The sequence below is a fragment of the Mesoplodon mirus genome (assembly GCF_964341445.2).
Source record: "Mesoplodon mirus genome assembly, chromosome: 10".
In the NCBI taxonomy this organism is placed as follows: Eukaryota; Metazoa; Chordata; class Mammalia; order Artiodactyla; family Ziphiidae; genus Mesoplodon; species Mesoplodon mirus.
The window spans coordinates 14,088,264-14,106,263 of NC_138986.1; the positions used below are offsets into that span (position 1 = coordinate 14,088,264).

The 18,000-nt window shown below is 38.8% G+C and overlaps 1 protein-coding gene across 19 annotated transcripts in view; it reads left to right on the forward strand.

Annotated features, from left to right (window-relative positions):
* The window catches only part of SYNE1 (spectrin repeat containing nuclear envelope protein 1), a 472,944-nt gene that overhangs the window by 331,606 nt on the left and 123,338 nt on the right, over positions 1 to 18,000 (forward strand). For 17 of the 19 annotated variants that reach the window (XM_082633720.1, XM_082633725.1, XM_082633723.1 and 14 more), the window contains 5 exons: positions 4,921 to 5,077; positions 8,429 to 8,560; positions 8,761 to 8,916; positions 9,498 to 9,707; positions 14,059 to 14,160. In XM_082633720.1, coding sequence (XP_082489846.1) covers positions 4,921 to 5,077; positions 8,429 to 8,560; positions 8,761 to 8,916; positions 9,498 to 9,707; positions 14,059 to 14,160 — 757 coding nt within the window. The remainder of the gene's footprint in view (positions 1 to 4,920; positions 5,078 to 8,428; positions 8,561 to 8,760; positions 8,917 to 9,497; positions 9,708 to 14,058; positions 14,161 to 18,000) is intronic. The other 2 variants (XM_082633729.1, XM_082633730.1) reach the window with 1 other exon arrangement.

Below are 18,000 nucleotides of genomic sequence, written 5' to 3' on the forward strand. Positions count from 1 at the left end.
ATGCTGCCATGAACATTGGGGTGCATGTATCTTTTCGAATTAGAGTTTTTATTTTCTTCAAATATATACCCAGGAATGGAATTGCTGGAACTTATGGCAGTTTTATTTTTAGTTTTTTGAGGAACCTCCATACTGTTTTCCACAGTGACTGCACCAATTTACATTCCCACCAACAGTGTACAACAGTTCCCTTTTCTTCACATCCTTGCCAACATTTGTTATTTGTGGTCTTTTTGATAGCCATTCTGACAGGTGTGAGGTGATACCTAATTGTGGTTTTGATTTACATTTCTCTGATGACAGCTTACCGTTCTCTTCTTGTCGCTGTTTTCCTAACATTTGAAGAAATGTAAACATCTCACTCAAAATTTTATTTTGAACATCTGCAAAAATTTAATCATTTTGTTTTCACTTTATGATGTTAAATTTACTTGCATTTTGAACATTTTGTTGTGCAGCATGAGTATAGCTAGTAATTATAATGGCTAACTTGCTTGCCCTCTTTCCACTATGCTTAGCATTTCTGTCTATAGAAGATGCTAAGTTCATTTTTAAAATCAAATAAGAAATGCATTATAAAATTAGATTCATGATGTTTCTAACTGAATAATTATATCTAACTGCAAAACATTTTCCCTACCAGAGCTAATCTTCCCCTAATATCATTCTGAAAAATAAATGTATGTGCCTTCTAAGTATCTTGAGTTTTCTTGATGATCTGTTTCTACAGTTTCTGTATATAAAGTCATTGAGCTTTGAGTCCTGGTTTGGAGTAGAGACTGAAAGTCTTTTACACAGGAAAGTAAAGTGTTGAAGAAAAATTAAGGAAAGTGGAGAATTTTCAGGTTGAAGATTCTGGTTTAAAAGGTAGGAAGGAAAATAAACTGAAGAAGAGTGGAAGTGTCCCTGTATCTTGAGGCAGGCCTGGGTTTTATTCCAGTTCTGTATTTGTCACCATGGAAAAGTAACTCAACTCTGAGACTTTGTTTGCTTATCAATAGAATTAGAGTAACAATTGACTACCATCATCACAGAAGGGCTGTGCTGTGAACATTGTGAATGTCAACTGAAAGGATATATAGGAGAAGTATCTTTAAAATCTAAAACATTGGGCCTCCCTGGTGGCGCAGTGGTTGAGAGTCCGCCTGCCGATGCAGGGGATACGGGTTCGTGCCCCGGTCTGGGAGGATCCCATATGCCGCGGAGCGGCTGGGCCCGTGAGCCATGGCCGCTGAGCCTGCGCGTCCGGAGCCTGTGCTCCGCAACGGGAGAGGCCACAACAGTGAGAGGCCCGCGTACAGCAAAAAAAAAAAAAAAAAAAAAAAAATCTAAAACATTAAAAAAAAACCTTCAGTGAAACCTCTGTGTTCATGCAATGCTAACGGTTGAAATTTAGCAGCATCCTTTGACACATGACACCATCATGTGTCAAAGAGCTTTAACTCCATGGCCTCCAATGTTTTCATTTCTGAACATTTGTTTGGAGGAAATACATGGTATAAAGATGACTTTTGAAATATTATTTATAATACCAAATAATTAAAAAGACAGAAATGCCTATTAGTAAAAAAAAAAAGGCCTAAGAAAAATTTTATGCCTATATAATCTTAACAAAAAATTATGTAACAATATCAGAAAATGTATATGTGGTCCTAAGTAAAAAATGTGATATAAAATTGAATGTATAGTACATGTATGAGTAAGAAATAGAGTAGATGTGGATGATCAAAAGTAACTTTGGCGAGGGTAGATTTGGATATTTTTCTTTCCTTTTTTTTTTTAAGTTTATTCAGTTTGACATAAAGTTGCTGACATGTGACACGCGTGTTGACTGTATATGTATATACATATAAGAAATAGGAAGATATTCAAGGAAAGAAAAACAAAACAAAAAGCAGTAAAAACTAATAAATATCAATTTAAAAGAATAGGAATGAATACATACAATAGGAATGAATAAAATCTACGGTCAGGAATTCCATTAAAATAACCCTAATACGGTACAAATTGTGTTAAAATATAATGGGGTTTTAAAAGTCTCTGTTGTCCTCAGGCTTAAAAATGCTGATAAGGCCATAAACATGTGTCTATATAAATCTAAAACGAGGAACGCTCTTTCGACTCTGAGACTTGCCTTCACCTTGAATTTTCTTTTCTGTTTCCAGTTCTTCTAAGATGTTTATTCATCCCTCATAGTTTTCTGAATATTTTTGACAAACTCTGTTTTTACAAAGAACCCATCCACACATTGCCTCCTCATTGTATGTAGAGTCACGAAAAGCAGCGGTAGGAATATTCTGCAACTTTCTTGCCATGATTTTCTTTTCTTTCCTTGGCCTTTAGCTTTGGAAAGGAGCCAAATGAAAGACAAACAGCTATAAATTGCTCGTTCAAATATAAAAATATTTTAAAGAGAAATTTGCAGTGCAGTACTCGCTTTCTGTAGAACATTTACTCCAAATACTTATAAATTCTTTAATTTTTATACAAAATCTTTAGAAAAATCTCCTTTAAATCTAGTTGATGACAGAACAGCCATACCTTTCAAGCCTTTAGGTAAATACACCAAGCAAACAAACAACCATAAATTAAACACTATCCAGAAGTCAAAAGAAAAATATATGTATATATTTTTAAAAGAACAGAATAACATTGCTAGGGAAAAACTTTATATATTCAGCCTTCAACATATTAGCTGATTTTCTAAGACTATCAAGTGTGAATTGGTTTATGTCAGAAAATCCCTGTGGGATGGGCATGGTTTGCTTCATGGCTATAAATTTAATAAATAAAGAATAAGTACTATGTGATGTACGGGAGAATTGATGGAGGAGTCCTTCCAAGATCACTAAGGAAACTCAATTGGAAATTAATTGATATAAATATCAAAGGAAAAGAAGAATATTTTCTATGGGAAACGAAAAGTTGTGTTCTTATTTAAGACTAATTTGCTGGTGGCATTATATATGTGTCAATGCTTAAACATAAGAATATATACATATTAAATATGCCCAGGAGGTTTTTTTTTTTTTTTTTTTCCTTTTTTGGCCACACGGCTTGTGGGATCTTAGTTCCCCTCCCAGGGATTGCACCCAAGCCCTTTGCACTGAAAGCGGAGTCCTAACCACTGGACCGCCAGGGAATTCCCAAATATCCCTAGGTTTTATACTAAATTGTTATGCAAATATGAATGAATTAAAAGTGATGCACTGCAGTCCACCACCCCAAAAAACAGCACAATAAAGAAATTTAATTTCAGAAGAATTTTAAAACTTGTTTTTTATTTAAAATGCTTTTTAAAAAGCAGAAAAATTCTTAGGGAATTCCTTGGCAGTCCAGTGGTTAGGACTCCGTACTCTCACTGCCGAGGGCCCAGATTTGATCCCTGGTCGGGGAACTAAGATCCCACAAGCCGTGGGATGAGGCCAAAGGGGGGGAAAAAAAAGGCAGAAAAATCCAGAGACTAATATAACAAACAGAATTAGAGGTATCAATTTTATTTTGATATTTTTTCACTCAGCATTACCTTTTTAGATCAATCCATGTTGATACATATAGATCTAGTTTTTTCATTTTAACTGCTTAACAGTATTTTAACTTGTAACAATAACAACTTACCTATTTTCTTATTGATGGGCCTTTATATTGTTGCAATTTTTTTAATTTTTGGTTTTTTGCTATTACTAGCATTGTTGAACTTAACCTCTTACATGTCTTTAAGTGTGCAGGTGAGAAAGATTCTCTTATATCCTAGAAGTAGAAGTCCGGCATCATAGCCTTATAGATAATTTTTTAAGGTTTACTTCAACAGACCTACCTAAAGAAACTATTCTATTCAATACTTATTCTGAAAATAATTGGCTTTGGGGTAGTATATAGTATTATTCTGCCAATGAACTGGCTATTTTTTTTCTTCACTTGTGCAAAAGTTTCCATCAAAATAATAGTAATGGCTATCTAGTATGTCTTTCGGCTGACATGGTTCTAGTTAGGACTTCAAAACCCCTGACAAACTAGGACCTATTGGAACTTGGGTCCTCCAGACTCTTATCATTGCCATTACCATTATCATTAGGCCCCAATGACTGAGTGGCTGTTTTTGACCAGATAGGGTCATAGGCATTACGCACATCTTCTCTAAATTTAGTTCTCATACTTCTGCAAGATAGGTACTGTCTTCATTTTAAAGATGAGAAGATTGGACTTCCCTGGCGGTCCAGTGGTTAAGACTCCGCGCTTCCAATGCAGGGGGCGGGGGTTCGATCCCTGGTCGGTGAACTAAGATCCCACATGCCGCACGGCACAGCCAAAAGGATAAAAAATTTAAAAAATAAAGATGAGGAAATTGAGGCTCTGAGAAGTGAAGTGACTTACTCAAAGTCACAAATCTAATGTGCTGGAACAGGGAACCCAGATCTGTCTCACCCCCAGAGCCATAGTCTCAGATGCTACCTTATGCCTCTCTTTAAGGATGACCCTTCCGCATTCTGTACTCCTATTGCATGTCCTGAAACCTGTTCTGTAGTATTTTACTTGGACTCAGGGTGAAAACTCTCAATAGACTAGGCAGCATTTTTAGGGCTTTTGAATTAGTTTGTGGGCTATTTGTCAAAGGATACAAGTCTTATCGTCTACTTTCTGGTTCTAAAAGTTACGATTCTTTTTATCTTTAATGCTGAGATATTTTCAGTGTATTTTTTAATTATTGTGCTCATGGTTCAATTATATGAGTAAGAATATACTTGCTTTACTATTAGTCTCAAGTTTTCTATTTTAATTTATATCTTTAAAGTATAAACTAATGACTGAAATAATCTGGTTCCAATTTTAGAAACCAGATCTAGTACACATAATAAATTACCTAGAACTTATTGCCTTTTTACACACATTGTAAACTTAGATTATTTATTCTTCTAATAGCGAAAAACCTGATGTGTTATCCCAGGAGTTGGGGATGGAAGGGCAGAAATCACCTGCTGAAGACCAGATGAGAATGAAATGGGAAAGCCTACAACAAGAATTTAGTACCAAGCAGAAACTGCTTCAGAATGTTCTGCAACAGGAACAAGAGCAAGTGGTATCGAACATTTTGCTTTTACATATTAACTAATATAGCAGATGTACAGCTGATGCTATGGGAATGAATATAACTGTGCAGCAACCTATATTTCATTATCAATTCCAAAATAAGACATAAAAAATTACTCATCCTACACTCTTCTTAACAAGCCTGTTTCACATATCCCTTTATAATGATATATTTATATGTGGAAATTTATTTGACTTCTAGATACTGTTTTCCTCAGAGAAGATTAATATCTGATGACTCATTAGCATAAACCATTAAATTTCAAATGGGCCCCCCCCTTTTTTCCCACAACTTTGAAAATTAAGGATGCAAATTAAGGATATACACATCCAGGCCAAAAAAAAAAAAAAAAAGCTACAAATTTGTCAGTAAGTTATCAAGTTATCTTATTTTCTATTGCTACTTCCGGTATTTAATCATTTCAGAAGATCTTACTGGGAAACACACTGGGACCTCAGTGGAGCTAAAGGGAGGGGGATTCAGGGGTCAGTTACAGTGGTCACTGGCCCATCTGTAGGCTGGTTCCCAAGATGGGTGGGTACTCGTGATGTTGGACTTGGTTCCAACAAGCAAGCCAAATCCACTGGAATTAAATATAGCAACAGAAGGTTCCAGATAGATAATAGCTATGAGTTCACCCTAAGCAGAAGCCTGAGAACAACAGAGAGTCAGAGAGATTCACCCCTTAAGAGCTAGTCAGGGAAGCCTGTGATGCTCACCACAGCTGTGGCCCGGCAGGATGCTGGAGATAGAAGCCTATCCCAGGTCCTGGGTCAGCCCTGCTCTGGCCGTCCCACCACGGTGGTATCATCAGAGCAAGTTCTAAGACCTTCACTGTGGATCTGGGGAAGCTGCTGTTTTCACTGCTGTGCTCCGGACTAGCTTGGGAGCTGGGAGAGGCTGACCCCGGAAGAGAAAGGGTATAAATAATTACAGAGCATCTGAGGAGGGAAAGGCAGGAGCTGACAAAGCGGGCACTGTAGGGCAGGTACACCTTGCCAGGATCACCTGAAAGGGGGGTGTCTAAAGGTCCCCCATCTGCTGAGAGCCGTGTGTAAGTCATGCAGAGCCATTCATCTCTGTCTCCCTTTGCAGCATCTTGGGGCATTCACACCTTCTCACTCCCTGGCCAGGGCCTTCTTTGCCAGTGTCCACAGGAACATCACCAGCTCTGGCCCTGGAGAATAGAAAGCCCTCCCTTTCCAGAGGCAGTTGTCTCGAAATCATACTCCACCCTGGCACACAGGGCCCTTATACCTTTTGCATGGACCTCCTACCTGTGTTTGAATGAATCCTTCTTCACACCCCTGATCAAACATTCCTCAGACTCATGGCTTGAGTTCTTGATTTCTGATGTAGATCTCCTGGACTTCAGAACAGCACTCTTCATGTTATAGGATTTCCCCATTCCTTTGTCTATAAGTGATACTTACAGTCCTAAATGGTGGACTGCAGCCTTTTCTGACTATCCTAAGTCAGATAAATCTGGGATATTTCTAGTCACATTCCATGCTTACTTACTATTCTTTTTTTTTTTTTTGCGGTACGGGGGCCTCTCACTGCTGTGGCCTCTCCCATTGCGGAGCACAGGCTCCGGATGCACAGGCTCAGCGGCCATGGCTCACGGGCCCAGCCGCTCCGCGGCATGTGGAATCTTCCCAGATCGGGGCACAAACCCGTGTCCCCTGCATCGGCGGGCAGACTCTCAACCACTGCGCCACCAGGGAAGCCCTACTTACTATTCTTCATTCGTGAAATGCCCGACCCCTGATTCTGCCTCTTGTCCATTCAACTTAAACACTTACATGAGTCACCCATCCAGCACTGTTGACCTGGACGTCTCCTCCATACCTACTTTCATCTTGGAGAGCTGCTTTTTCTCTCAGGGCCCTGTCAGCACTTTCTTCTCTTTGGTGTGAAGAGGTGAGAGAAAAGTACAGGAAGAAGTAGTCCGGCTATGAGTTTCCAAAAAGAAGGGGAATGATCTATTAGGAACATATTTTGTGTTCTAGGTGTTTACATAACAGTGCTGTGCTGAGGTTGACATTACCTCTCTTCGTAGATCAGCCAGCTAAGGCTTGGAGAGATTAGATAATTTCTCAGGGTCTTGTGACTAAGACGAGGCCAAACTGGGATGGGGATGCAGGTCCGTTTAACTCCGAAGTCCCTCCTTTTTCATGTTGCCTTACTGACAATTTTGTACACTGGATGTTATACTTAACTAATCTCAAGTGTAAAAACGGGCACTTTTGCCTCAAGTTCATTAGGTCAAAAGGCATCCGTCTTTCGGAGCAATGTTTCTTTGTTCATTTCCACTGTATGTAGCATCTCTGCAGAACACTTGGCCTCAGGATGAGATATGGCTTCTGCTCCTAGGAACCTGTAACCCAACTAAGGAAATACTTGAGACATTTCTGAAAAATTAAGCAGCTGGGGAGGCTTCATTAGCAGGAATTAAAAAGGAAACAAAAGTAAAAAAAAAATGGAAAGTGGCTAGAAGAGGTGTGGAATTTAAGGCAGTGGATTATAAAGAGATGCTGGGTGGTGAACAGTCCAGCCACAGTGGGGAATGAGCCTGGCATGTTTAGAGGATAATGAGTTAATCAGCCTGAGAAGTAAGGACAAGATGAGGTGTTCTAAAAAATTACAGGGGCTTCACTGGTGGCACAGTGGTTGAGAGTCTGCCTGCCGACTCAGGGGATATGGGTTCGTGCTCCGGTCCGGGAAGATCCCACATGCCGTGAAGTGGCTAGGCCCGTGAACCATGGCCGCTGAGCCTGCGCCTCCAGAGCCTGTGCTCCACAACGCGAGAGGCCACAACAGTGAGAGGCCTGCGTACCACAAAAAAAAAAAAAAAAAAATTACAGGACACTGAGTTTGATCAGAAACATCATTAAAATGTTTGAGTGCTAGGCCATATCATGGTCCTTACTGGGGAGACATTGTGTTTGCCTAAAAGAGTTTAGGGGGGAAGTAAAGGAATCATGAAAGCAAAGGGATCAGTCTAGTTCTGGTATTTCGGCTGAATTATTTCATCATGGGTTGTGCTAAAACCAAGATTAAGTTGAGAGGAAGGCTGTGATGAGAATTCAGGCATTTTTTTCTACTCTTTTCTTCTCTCTCTTTCTTTTTTTCTTGGTCCATCAGGGAAACATTGCCATTGCTGAATCTGGTCATCATGTTTAGTGGACATGGATGGTGTGTTGTAAGGTTGTTTTTCTCCAGCAGAGGTTTCCATAAACACAGTTTTTCCAGCATCTGCTTCAGTGTTCATTTCTAAATGAGAACACCTGGATAGAGTACAACTGGTCCTGAATAAGCTCTCCTGTCTGCCTGCAGCTTTACAGCAGGCCAAATCGGCTCCTGTCTGGCATGCCACTGTACAAAGGAGACGGACAGGCCCAGGATAAATCCGCAGTGACGTCTTTGCTGGATGGATTGAACCAGGCCTTCGAGGAGGTTTCAGCCCAGGTAGGGCGGTGCACTTGGTCTGCTTGTGGATCTGGGATCCCAGGGGGTTGCTCCACCCCTGGGCATGAACTGTTGAGACCCAGCGCTAGTGATTAGCCCGGAAAGGCAGAGCCACTGGACCCCAGCATCTCATCCTGGTATTTTTCTTTGATTCCTCAAAACACTGTAATTAATCCTTTGTTCCTTACTTTTTTTCTCAGAGTGGAGGGACAAAGAGGCAGAACGCTGACTTGGAACAGAAGTTATACAATGGGGTCTCGGCTACCTCTACTTGGCTGGATGATGTGGAGGAACGTTTATTTGCTGCCACAGCACTTTTACCAGCAGAGGCAGAAACTTGCCTCTTTAACCAAGAGGTAAGGTTGGCAGCCCGTGTCTGTGAGTGTATGACATTACACGGCACTTGAAATGCTGACATTGGATAATTAACATTACGTATAAAGAAGGTCAAGCATAAAACAGTTCTAATAAGGGACAAATGAGGTGTATTTCCAAGCAGCATAATGCAGAAAAGAATTGCCTAAATATTAAAAGCTGTCAAAGATATTTATGTTTTGTATTTTTATTCTTTGTCTTGTGTATGTAGGAGGTGGAAAAAACTGAGTTCTCTGTAGGAACCCTGTTGTATATTGCAAAGCTTCCACATATGAAACACAGACTAAAAATACTAATTATGAATTTCTAAATGGCACTTTAGAAAACTCATCTTTTCACCAAATATTATATATTAATATTAGAAAATGATGTAAAGTTTCTGAGAAAATAACAGTAACTTGCCTAATATTTATAGAAGTGTATGAAGTGGTCCAACTTGCCTTAGATGTAATTATCACGGAGCAGTATGAGAGACATAGTGGACTTCCTATGAGGAAATGACTCGATTTGTATATAAATTCATAGATCTAAACATTGAAATGCACTTTCTTATCAACCCCAGACTCTTGCCAAAGACATTAAGGAAATGTCTGAAGAAATGGATAAGAACAAGAACTTGTTTTCCCAAGCCTTTCCAGAGAATGGTGATAACCGAGATGTTATTGAAGACACTTTGGGTTGTCTTGTGGGCAGGTTATCTTTGCTAGACTCAGTAGTAAATCAGCGATGTCATCAGATGAAGGAAAGACTTCAGCAAATACTAAATTTCCAGGTAAGACATTATCAAGAGATGTTTCCCCATCTTCCAGCTACCTTCAACAATAAACAGGATCTTATCGAGGTATGATATAGACCTACCTTTTTTTTCAAAGGTACAAAGAGCAAGAACATTACAGAAAAACAAGGGGGTTGAACTCAAGGAATAGAAAACAAAGTTTTATGCTCCTAGAAGTGGAAGGTTGAGAAAGTCAGCCAACCAAACTTAGGGCTGAATAGAACTTTAAATTCAACCAGTGAAGCTCATATATATGGCATATTATAATGATAATTTCCAGTTGATAAAACTGGAGTTTAAAACATAAGACCAAAGAAACATGCAGGAAGTAATAAGTAGCATCCTTTGGGAATACTTACATTCTAATTGAATTTTATTTGTAGTGAACACAGAAGATTTATAAAATAGATTCATGTAATACATGTAATTAGGGCCAAGGGGTTGATGTAAAATTTTGATTTCCAAAAAAATACTGTAAAGTGTCAAATAAACGTACCACTAGCCAGGAAATGTGGAATTTTCTAGATATTCATCTAGAGGGACAAATTATCATTGCCTTCCAGTAGTTTACATTCTTAAAACTATAAACTAAAATTATCACAAACATTTGTGTATCATTGCTCTATTCACAAGAAATCTTCACATGTATTATTGACATAATAATATTATGATTTTTATCACCTACTGCTGCATAACCTTAGCTGCTTCTCTGACCTAAGTATCCTCAACTATTAAATCATGCCCATAGTAACTACCTTTTAAGGTTTTGTGAGGATAAAGTGAGTTAAAATGTGTAAAATACTTTAAACAGTGTCTGAAACGTAGTAAGCACCCAGCAAGTTTTGTTACTGTTGCTGCAATTAATAGTAGTATTTATGATAATAGATATAGGATCTAAAACCAATGGAACAGTTAAATTATTTTTCCAAGGTTATTTAACCATCAAGAACTAGAGCCAGGATTTGACCCAAAGAATGTTTGTATATTTTATATTGTTAGGATGATGGTGGGGGAGTTGGAGAAAAGTAGACCTATTCAAGATATATTTGGAAGGCAGAATCAATAGGGGAGCATCTGTTTGGGTCTGGGCAACAAGAGAAAGAGGCACTGCTGAGGAACTCTAGGGACTCTGACGTGAGCATCTGGGGGGCAGTGGCTGACAGAAAAGACAGGTGGGAGCAGTGCCACGGACCAAGGGACAAGACTGGGTCGCTAGCAGTACCACTGGCTAGGCAAGGATATCGGGTAGAATTAAAATACTCAGGTGAATAGTCACAAGTCTGTGGCTTAGAAAAATTACCTGCATTGGATATTTGCATTTGTATCTGTTATGCTGGGTAGTACACAGAGAGGAAAGAGCATTTCCCTTTCAGTTAGAAAACCTGGGGTTGATTATTTGGGTATTTTGTCTTGAATGCAAGATCTGATTGCATGTACATCTGTACATAGTATGTCTAAAATCAGCTAAACTGTTGTGCAACTTATGGAAACTTGTTTCATTACTCTAAAATTCCTCTGGCATAAAATAACACACTGAGTTTTAATAGCATTCCAGTCAATTGGCCATGAATGAGGTGGGTTAGAAGTGCAAATGGGTGTGTCACTAGGAGGTGTGTTTCCCTTTTTCAAATTGCGTTCTCTGTGCTAGTGTCTTTGGTACTTTTAAATTGTTATTGGTAATCATAGCCAGTCAGAGTAAAAACTGAACTAAGCATGAATACCCTGGAACTTATTTTGGGTAGAGGATCAAGAGAAGAACAAGTAATCTTGAAATTCTCTTTCAATCATGTTCTCTATTTTTCTTCTGCCAACAAGTTTCTACTTGCTGGTGGCCAGCTCACAAACAAAAACTGACATTTCAAAATGTCTGTGCTCCAATTTAATTGAGAGAAGGAGTTCCAATGTTAATATAATTAAAAGTCAAGTCACAAACCATTTTATTCTACTTTGCACTGAGCACCTGGTATACTCTCAGTGCTCAGTGCTTATTGGAATGGTAGCCTTCATTTTCCAGTTAACTTTTTTTTTTTTTTTTTTGATGGTACGCGGGCCTCTCACTGTTGTGGCCTCTCCCATTGCGGAGCACAGGCTCCGGATGCACAGGCTCAGCGGCCATGGCTCACGGGCCCAGCCGCTCCGCGGCATGTGGGATCTTCCCGGACCGGGGCACAAACCCGTGTCCCCTGCATCGGCAGGCAGACTCTCAACCATTGTGCCACCTGGGAAATCCCCAGTTAACTTTTGAGTATTAGCTTTTGCCAGACGCTAACGTTATCCCATACCCAACAGACAATCTGGAAAATGGGTAGATGTTATGTAGAAGTATGTTATCTACACGGAATCGCAAGTTAATTATCACCTATTCTGTATTTTTAAAACTTTTATTCATAGACTTAAACCCAAACAAATTTCCTAGACATTTTTATAGTTGAATATTTTACTTAAAAAGTAAAAAATGAAAGAATTTCTTATTGAATGAGCAAGGCAACACAAATGATTTTAAAACTTGAAACTTTCTGTTTCTCAAACAGCTAGAAGCCCACCTCTTTATGCCCTTCAAGTAATTCCAGTAACTGTAAGAAAAAAATTGTAATGTCTGTTATGTGTGTAGTATATAGATACCATAAATACCCTGCTGTAACACAAGTGTGGTATTAAGAAATGGTTAAAGCCTTTGGATTTTCATTCTTAAGAAAATATCAACATCCATATGGTTATAAGCATGTCTTAAAGTCTTTTATTTAGTAATTTTTAAATCAGTCATATTCTCTTCTTTACTTTCTTCTTGGCTAGTCTCTTCTAGTAATTAGTGCAGCTTCTAGAAATGTGAACTCTGTTCTCTATTACCTGGAGTAGAATATGATTAATATAGAAAATGTGCTATTAAAAATGTAAAGATGATATACAGAAAATACATATACCCTCTTCATTTCTAACCCATGTTATTTATACTTATCTACTCGTTTAGATGAACGGAACTAATGTTTTTCTAAATACATGTAGGTAATAAGGACTTTATTTCTTTTGAATCTGTTCAAACGAATGAGAACATCTTTTCTTATGCATATAAACAGATAAATGTATCATGGTTCTAATGGCCCACGTGGCCTTACACTGAACACAGCTGAATGACACAAGCATTATCATAACTCATAAGCAGAACCCTTGTTTCTGGCATCGTTTTCCCAGTGCTGTTCTTATAATTTCTCATGTAGTCTGCTGCTAGGCTTGCAGATTGGTTTGGGTTTTGGTTAGTGACAGTTATTGCCTCTTAGGATCGTATGCTTTTCTCTAAATCTCATGTTCAGTTCTATTTCTTCTTTTCTTTTTAAACTGCATAATACACCTACTTTTTTGCTTTAGCCTTGTATTTTGTGTTATAATGCTGCCATATATCCTTAAAGACTTTTTTTCTTCTTTGGTGTGATTATCCTTCTACCTATGAGACAGTCAGAACTTTTGCATCTTGGTACCATACACACATGCGATCAGCGTCCACTGAAGAGAATGTGATAAGTCAGACTTCAGCCTATGATGAGCAACCAGCCCATCATAGAAGTTTCTAACTAATAAGAAATAGAGCTTACTTGTTGATATTTCAGGAGAAAAATTAAAAATGTTATAATTCAAGTTCTGTTCTAGTTCATTATTCCTTTTAGAATTGAATATCAAAATTCTGATAGTTATCTCCTTTCTGTACAAAGTTAACTCAATATAAGTATATTTGGATGTTTAAATGAGTAATGTTTATGAATAGGCTTAGCTAAGATCTTTTTGTGTTGTCTTTTCATGTGTCTTTGGTCATTGTGAATAATGTTGATCTTCTAAACTTCTGGATGGCTTTTTATAAGCTTGTGCAAATTCTTTGAAAATAAGAGAAAGAAGGAAGTGAGGGAGAGAGGGAAGAAGAGGAGAGAGGAAAAAAAGGATCATAATTATTCTTAAGAATAATACTTTTCCCCCAAACACAACACCACCTACAGGTGGTTTTACTAGCTAGAAGTCCTTAGTGTAATATTTCTGCTGCAATGTTTAAATGTGCTCATTTATTACAGAAATAACAAGAACATTCGGGTGACCAATATTGCTTTTTATCTGTGTACTTCGTCTCCATCTCTGTTGTGTTGGAAATGCTTTGTATAATAAATTTTAGCACTTGTGTAAATTTTTTAGCACTTGTATAAATTGTTACCAGTTCCTTTTATTTTCCCATAAGATAATATTGTTTCTTCTGGAAACTATTAAATTCCTACCCCAGTATATTATTTCTAAGAATGTGTGTTATATTTACAACTATTTTGAATTTCCTGTTACACATGTTAAGCCTTCCTGTTGCTTTCCTCCTTAGAATGATCTGAAGGTGCTGTTTACATCGCTGGCTGACCACAAGTACATCATTCTGCAGAAACTGGCAAATGTGTTTGAACAGCCTGTGGCAGAGCAAATAGAGGTATTTACAGCTGCCTTTTTCCATAAGAGCAAGTGCAATGAGTAGATCTGATTCACTATGAAATTCCAAATATCCTTTGGAATATTAATGGCTTACTGTAGCATTTTTGTTTGTCATCTATTTTGTTTTTAAGTACCAGGTTTACATCAGATTACATTGACTCTGCCACTTACTTCTGTGTGTAGCCAGGAAATGTGAGAGAGGAAAAGGTGTTAGTGACAGATGCTGACCTGAAGGTGTTTGCCACCTAACAATGAGATTAGACATGAACCTCAATGACACTTGACGGGGAGTCAGACCGTCCTGGTAGCATTACACATACAGCACTATGGATGTTTAGAAGCTGGGAGATTACCTTCAGCAGAGGTAGGATTAGGGGAAAATTTTGTAAAGGGAAATTCGAGCTGGACTTAGAAGTTTGGACACACAGAGACTGGGAAGAAAGGTGTTCTAGTAAAGAGGGCAGCAAGAACAAAAGCCTAAACGTTAGACCATTCAGGGCACTTGGGGAGAAAAGCAAATAATCCTGTTTGGCTGAACTTAACAATGAACAAAGGTGATTGAGGGGAAGTAGGGTTCAAAGAGAAAATTGGAAGCAACTTATAGAGCCTATTGAATGTCAGAGAATTTGGACTTTGTTCTACAAATGAGCGGTCAACTTTATTGCTTGCGCACTTCATTGGTTAAAACAATAAGCACACACCACAAATATATGTGTATTTACTTATTTATAAATTATAAGCAGGCACTGTGTTATAAAGCATACACACAACTGAAAATTAAAAATGCATGTGGTTGTATATAAAGGAAAGACATAGCGTTTCATTCTCATCGATCATCTTATACACTTTTGGGTACTTATACTCACCTTGGAGACCCCTGGCAGTGGAAAGTCACTAGGGATGTGTGGGGGTGAGGATAAGTGTCAGTGACAACTCCTGCATCTGGTGCTTGACATGACAGCTCAGGAGGAGGGAGGAAATGGGAAGGATGTTACACAGAACATCCCATTTCATAAACTAAGTAATTATGAAAATGTGTGCTTTAATAGAATTGCATACCCTAGTTTCAGTAGACCTCTAATGGTTCTGTGGGTAGAGGCCATAGGGAATCACCTGAAATACAGACCACCTCAAATACTTCCCTATAGGACGAGATATCTAGATCTCTCTCCCTCTCTGACCATCTAAAACAGTTCGCAAAATTATATGTGAACATGTATCTTTCTGCACCCTAATTTCATCGGTTTTTTAACAGAGATCCCTCATTCTTCCCAAATTGAAAATCATTCGTCCGTGTCATAACTTCTACTTGAAAGGACCCTTTTTTATTATTATTATTTTTGGGGGGCTTATAATGTACCCAATCCCAAACAGAATTTGAGCAGCCATAAGAGTGCTTTGCCTTTAATTTCTAATGTGAAATTTAGGATATGTATGATCACAAGTAACACTTCTACTGACTATTGACCAATACAACCAATGTAAATTCCAGAGATAAAAATAAATTACTCATTATTTCACTGAATAAATGGAAAGCAACTAAAAAAGTGCTAATTCCATCCCTACCCTCCTTGGGTTAAAGAGGTAACAGTAGCAGAAGCATGGGGATATATTCATCTTTTGAGTCATGTCATTCTGACCTAGAACAGACCAGTTGCCCCATAAGCCTGTTGCACAGCTGTCTTCTTCAATCTCCCTTTACTACCATTCTGAGAATTTCCTTCACTTCTCCCTTCTGCTGGGTCTTCTCTTTCCTGAGTTTCAAGTCTTTCTCTTTACTGTATTGCTTCCTTGCTTTCTTAGTGCACATCCTTACTAAGAAAGGATGCATGCTACATATATTTTTCAATATTTTGCATGTCTGAAAATGTTCTAGTCATATGCTCACATACTACTCATACTGATAGCTTGGCTCTTTTTAGAATTCTTGGTCAGTTCTTTATAGAGTTTTGAGGCTTTTCCTCCATTGTTTTCTAGCTTCCAGTGTTGGCTTGAGGAATTGAAAATTGTTCTAATTCCCAGAGGTCTCAGTCTTCTGAAATTTCACACTGACATGCTTGGGGATAGTCTGTTTCATCCACTGGGCTGGGGGCTCAATGGGCTCTTTTGATCTGGCAGCTCTCATCTTTCTATTCTGGAACATTTTCTAAGAGTTATTTAAATATTTTTCATCCCTCTATTTTATCTGTCTCCCTTTCTGAAACTCCTTTTAGGCAGATGTTGGATGTTCTGGTCCAATCCTCTAACTTTCTTATCAAGGGACATTTCTCTCTTTGTCTTTTTGCTCTGCTTTCTGGAGACTTCCTCAGTTTCAACTCTAAACTTTTCTATTGACTTCTGCATTTCTACTCTCATGCATTTAATCTTCTCAGAGCTCTTTTTGGTTCTCCAAATGATCCATTTTTGGTAGTATCCTGTTCTTTTTAAAATAGATGCATTGTCTTTTATAATCTCTCTGGTATATTAGTGATTTGGGGGTTGAAAGGGTTTTGGGGGGACTTTGGGGGAGTTTTTTATTTGTTGTTTTTTCCTGTATAGTCTATTTCCCTCCAGGTTGCTTTTAATTTGTTTGCTTATTTTGGTCTCTGTCTTTCATGTTAGAGGCTTTTCTCAGATATATGGAAATGCTTTGTTGTCTATTCACATTTAGCATGAGAGACTGAATGGGAACTTCATGAATGGATGGGGCTTGACAATTTTGAGATTTATTGAAGGATGATCTGTGTGGTCTATTGGAGAACCCTTGTGTCAAATTTTTTAGGTATTTTCTGTTGGTCTTTTCTTATTCTCCCGCCCACCCCCTTCTGTCTGGAGAGTAGAAACAAGGCTTCAGCACTCTAGGAGATGTAGGGGCTCCATATCCAGCATTCAGTGGGTGTTGTCACTTTATCCCCTTGTTTTCAGTCAAGGACTCAAGCCCACAACTGTGCCTGGTGCCCCTCAGTCCAGAGACATCTGTTTTACCTTCTCCAGAAAATGAACTTTCAGTCTTTCACCAAGGAAGGGAAGAGCCAGTGTGGAATGAGGAGGGGGGTCTGGGAATCCAAGTGCTCTTTAAGCAGCTTTCCACCAACCCTCCTTATTTAGCACCCGCCCCATGTTGCCCAGGGTTCCAGAGGTTCCTGTTGCTTTAATTTGGTGATAAAGCAACCCTGCTAGCTTAGGATTCAGCTTTCTCAGATTTCCTAAGTCAATTCCCATGTATCCTTCTGATTTTCAGCTTGCAAAATTTTGTTGGTATTCCCCTCTTCCCTGTTTCCTTGCCCTTGTAGATTTATGAAGGAAAAACACACCAGAAAACAAGCAAACAGAATATTGGCAGTGGTTGTAGTGGGGACTCAGGAAAGAAAATAAGACACATGTGTTTCATCTGCCATTTGGAGTCCATGTTCTTTTCATCCTTCAAGGGCAGCTGAGGTTGCTTTTCTTCCAGAAGCTTTCCTCGACTGCTCCAGGATTCACTGGTATCTCCCTGCTCCAAAGTCCTCTAACAGGGATGAGCTGCAGCAAGCTTAGTACATAACTGTATTCAGCCTTGTTTCCTTTTCTTCTGTTTACTCAGGCTTCCTAAGTAGACTGGAAGCTCCTTGAAGGCCAGGTTGATGTCTTGTCCTGCTTCTGTAGACCTCACCCTGGGAAGACAAGGCCCAGCGCTAGCTGTCACTTTCATACTTGATTGCTTGCCCTCCCATTTCACAATGGAGTACGCTCTCTCTGACCATGCTGTAGCGTAGTTTCCTCTTTCCTCACTGCACCTCTCGTCAAAGATGCTCAAAACTGCATTTCAGAAAACCAGAACATGATCCCCTAGAACATCTTAGGCATCTTTTTCTAAAGA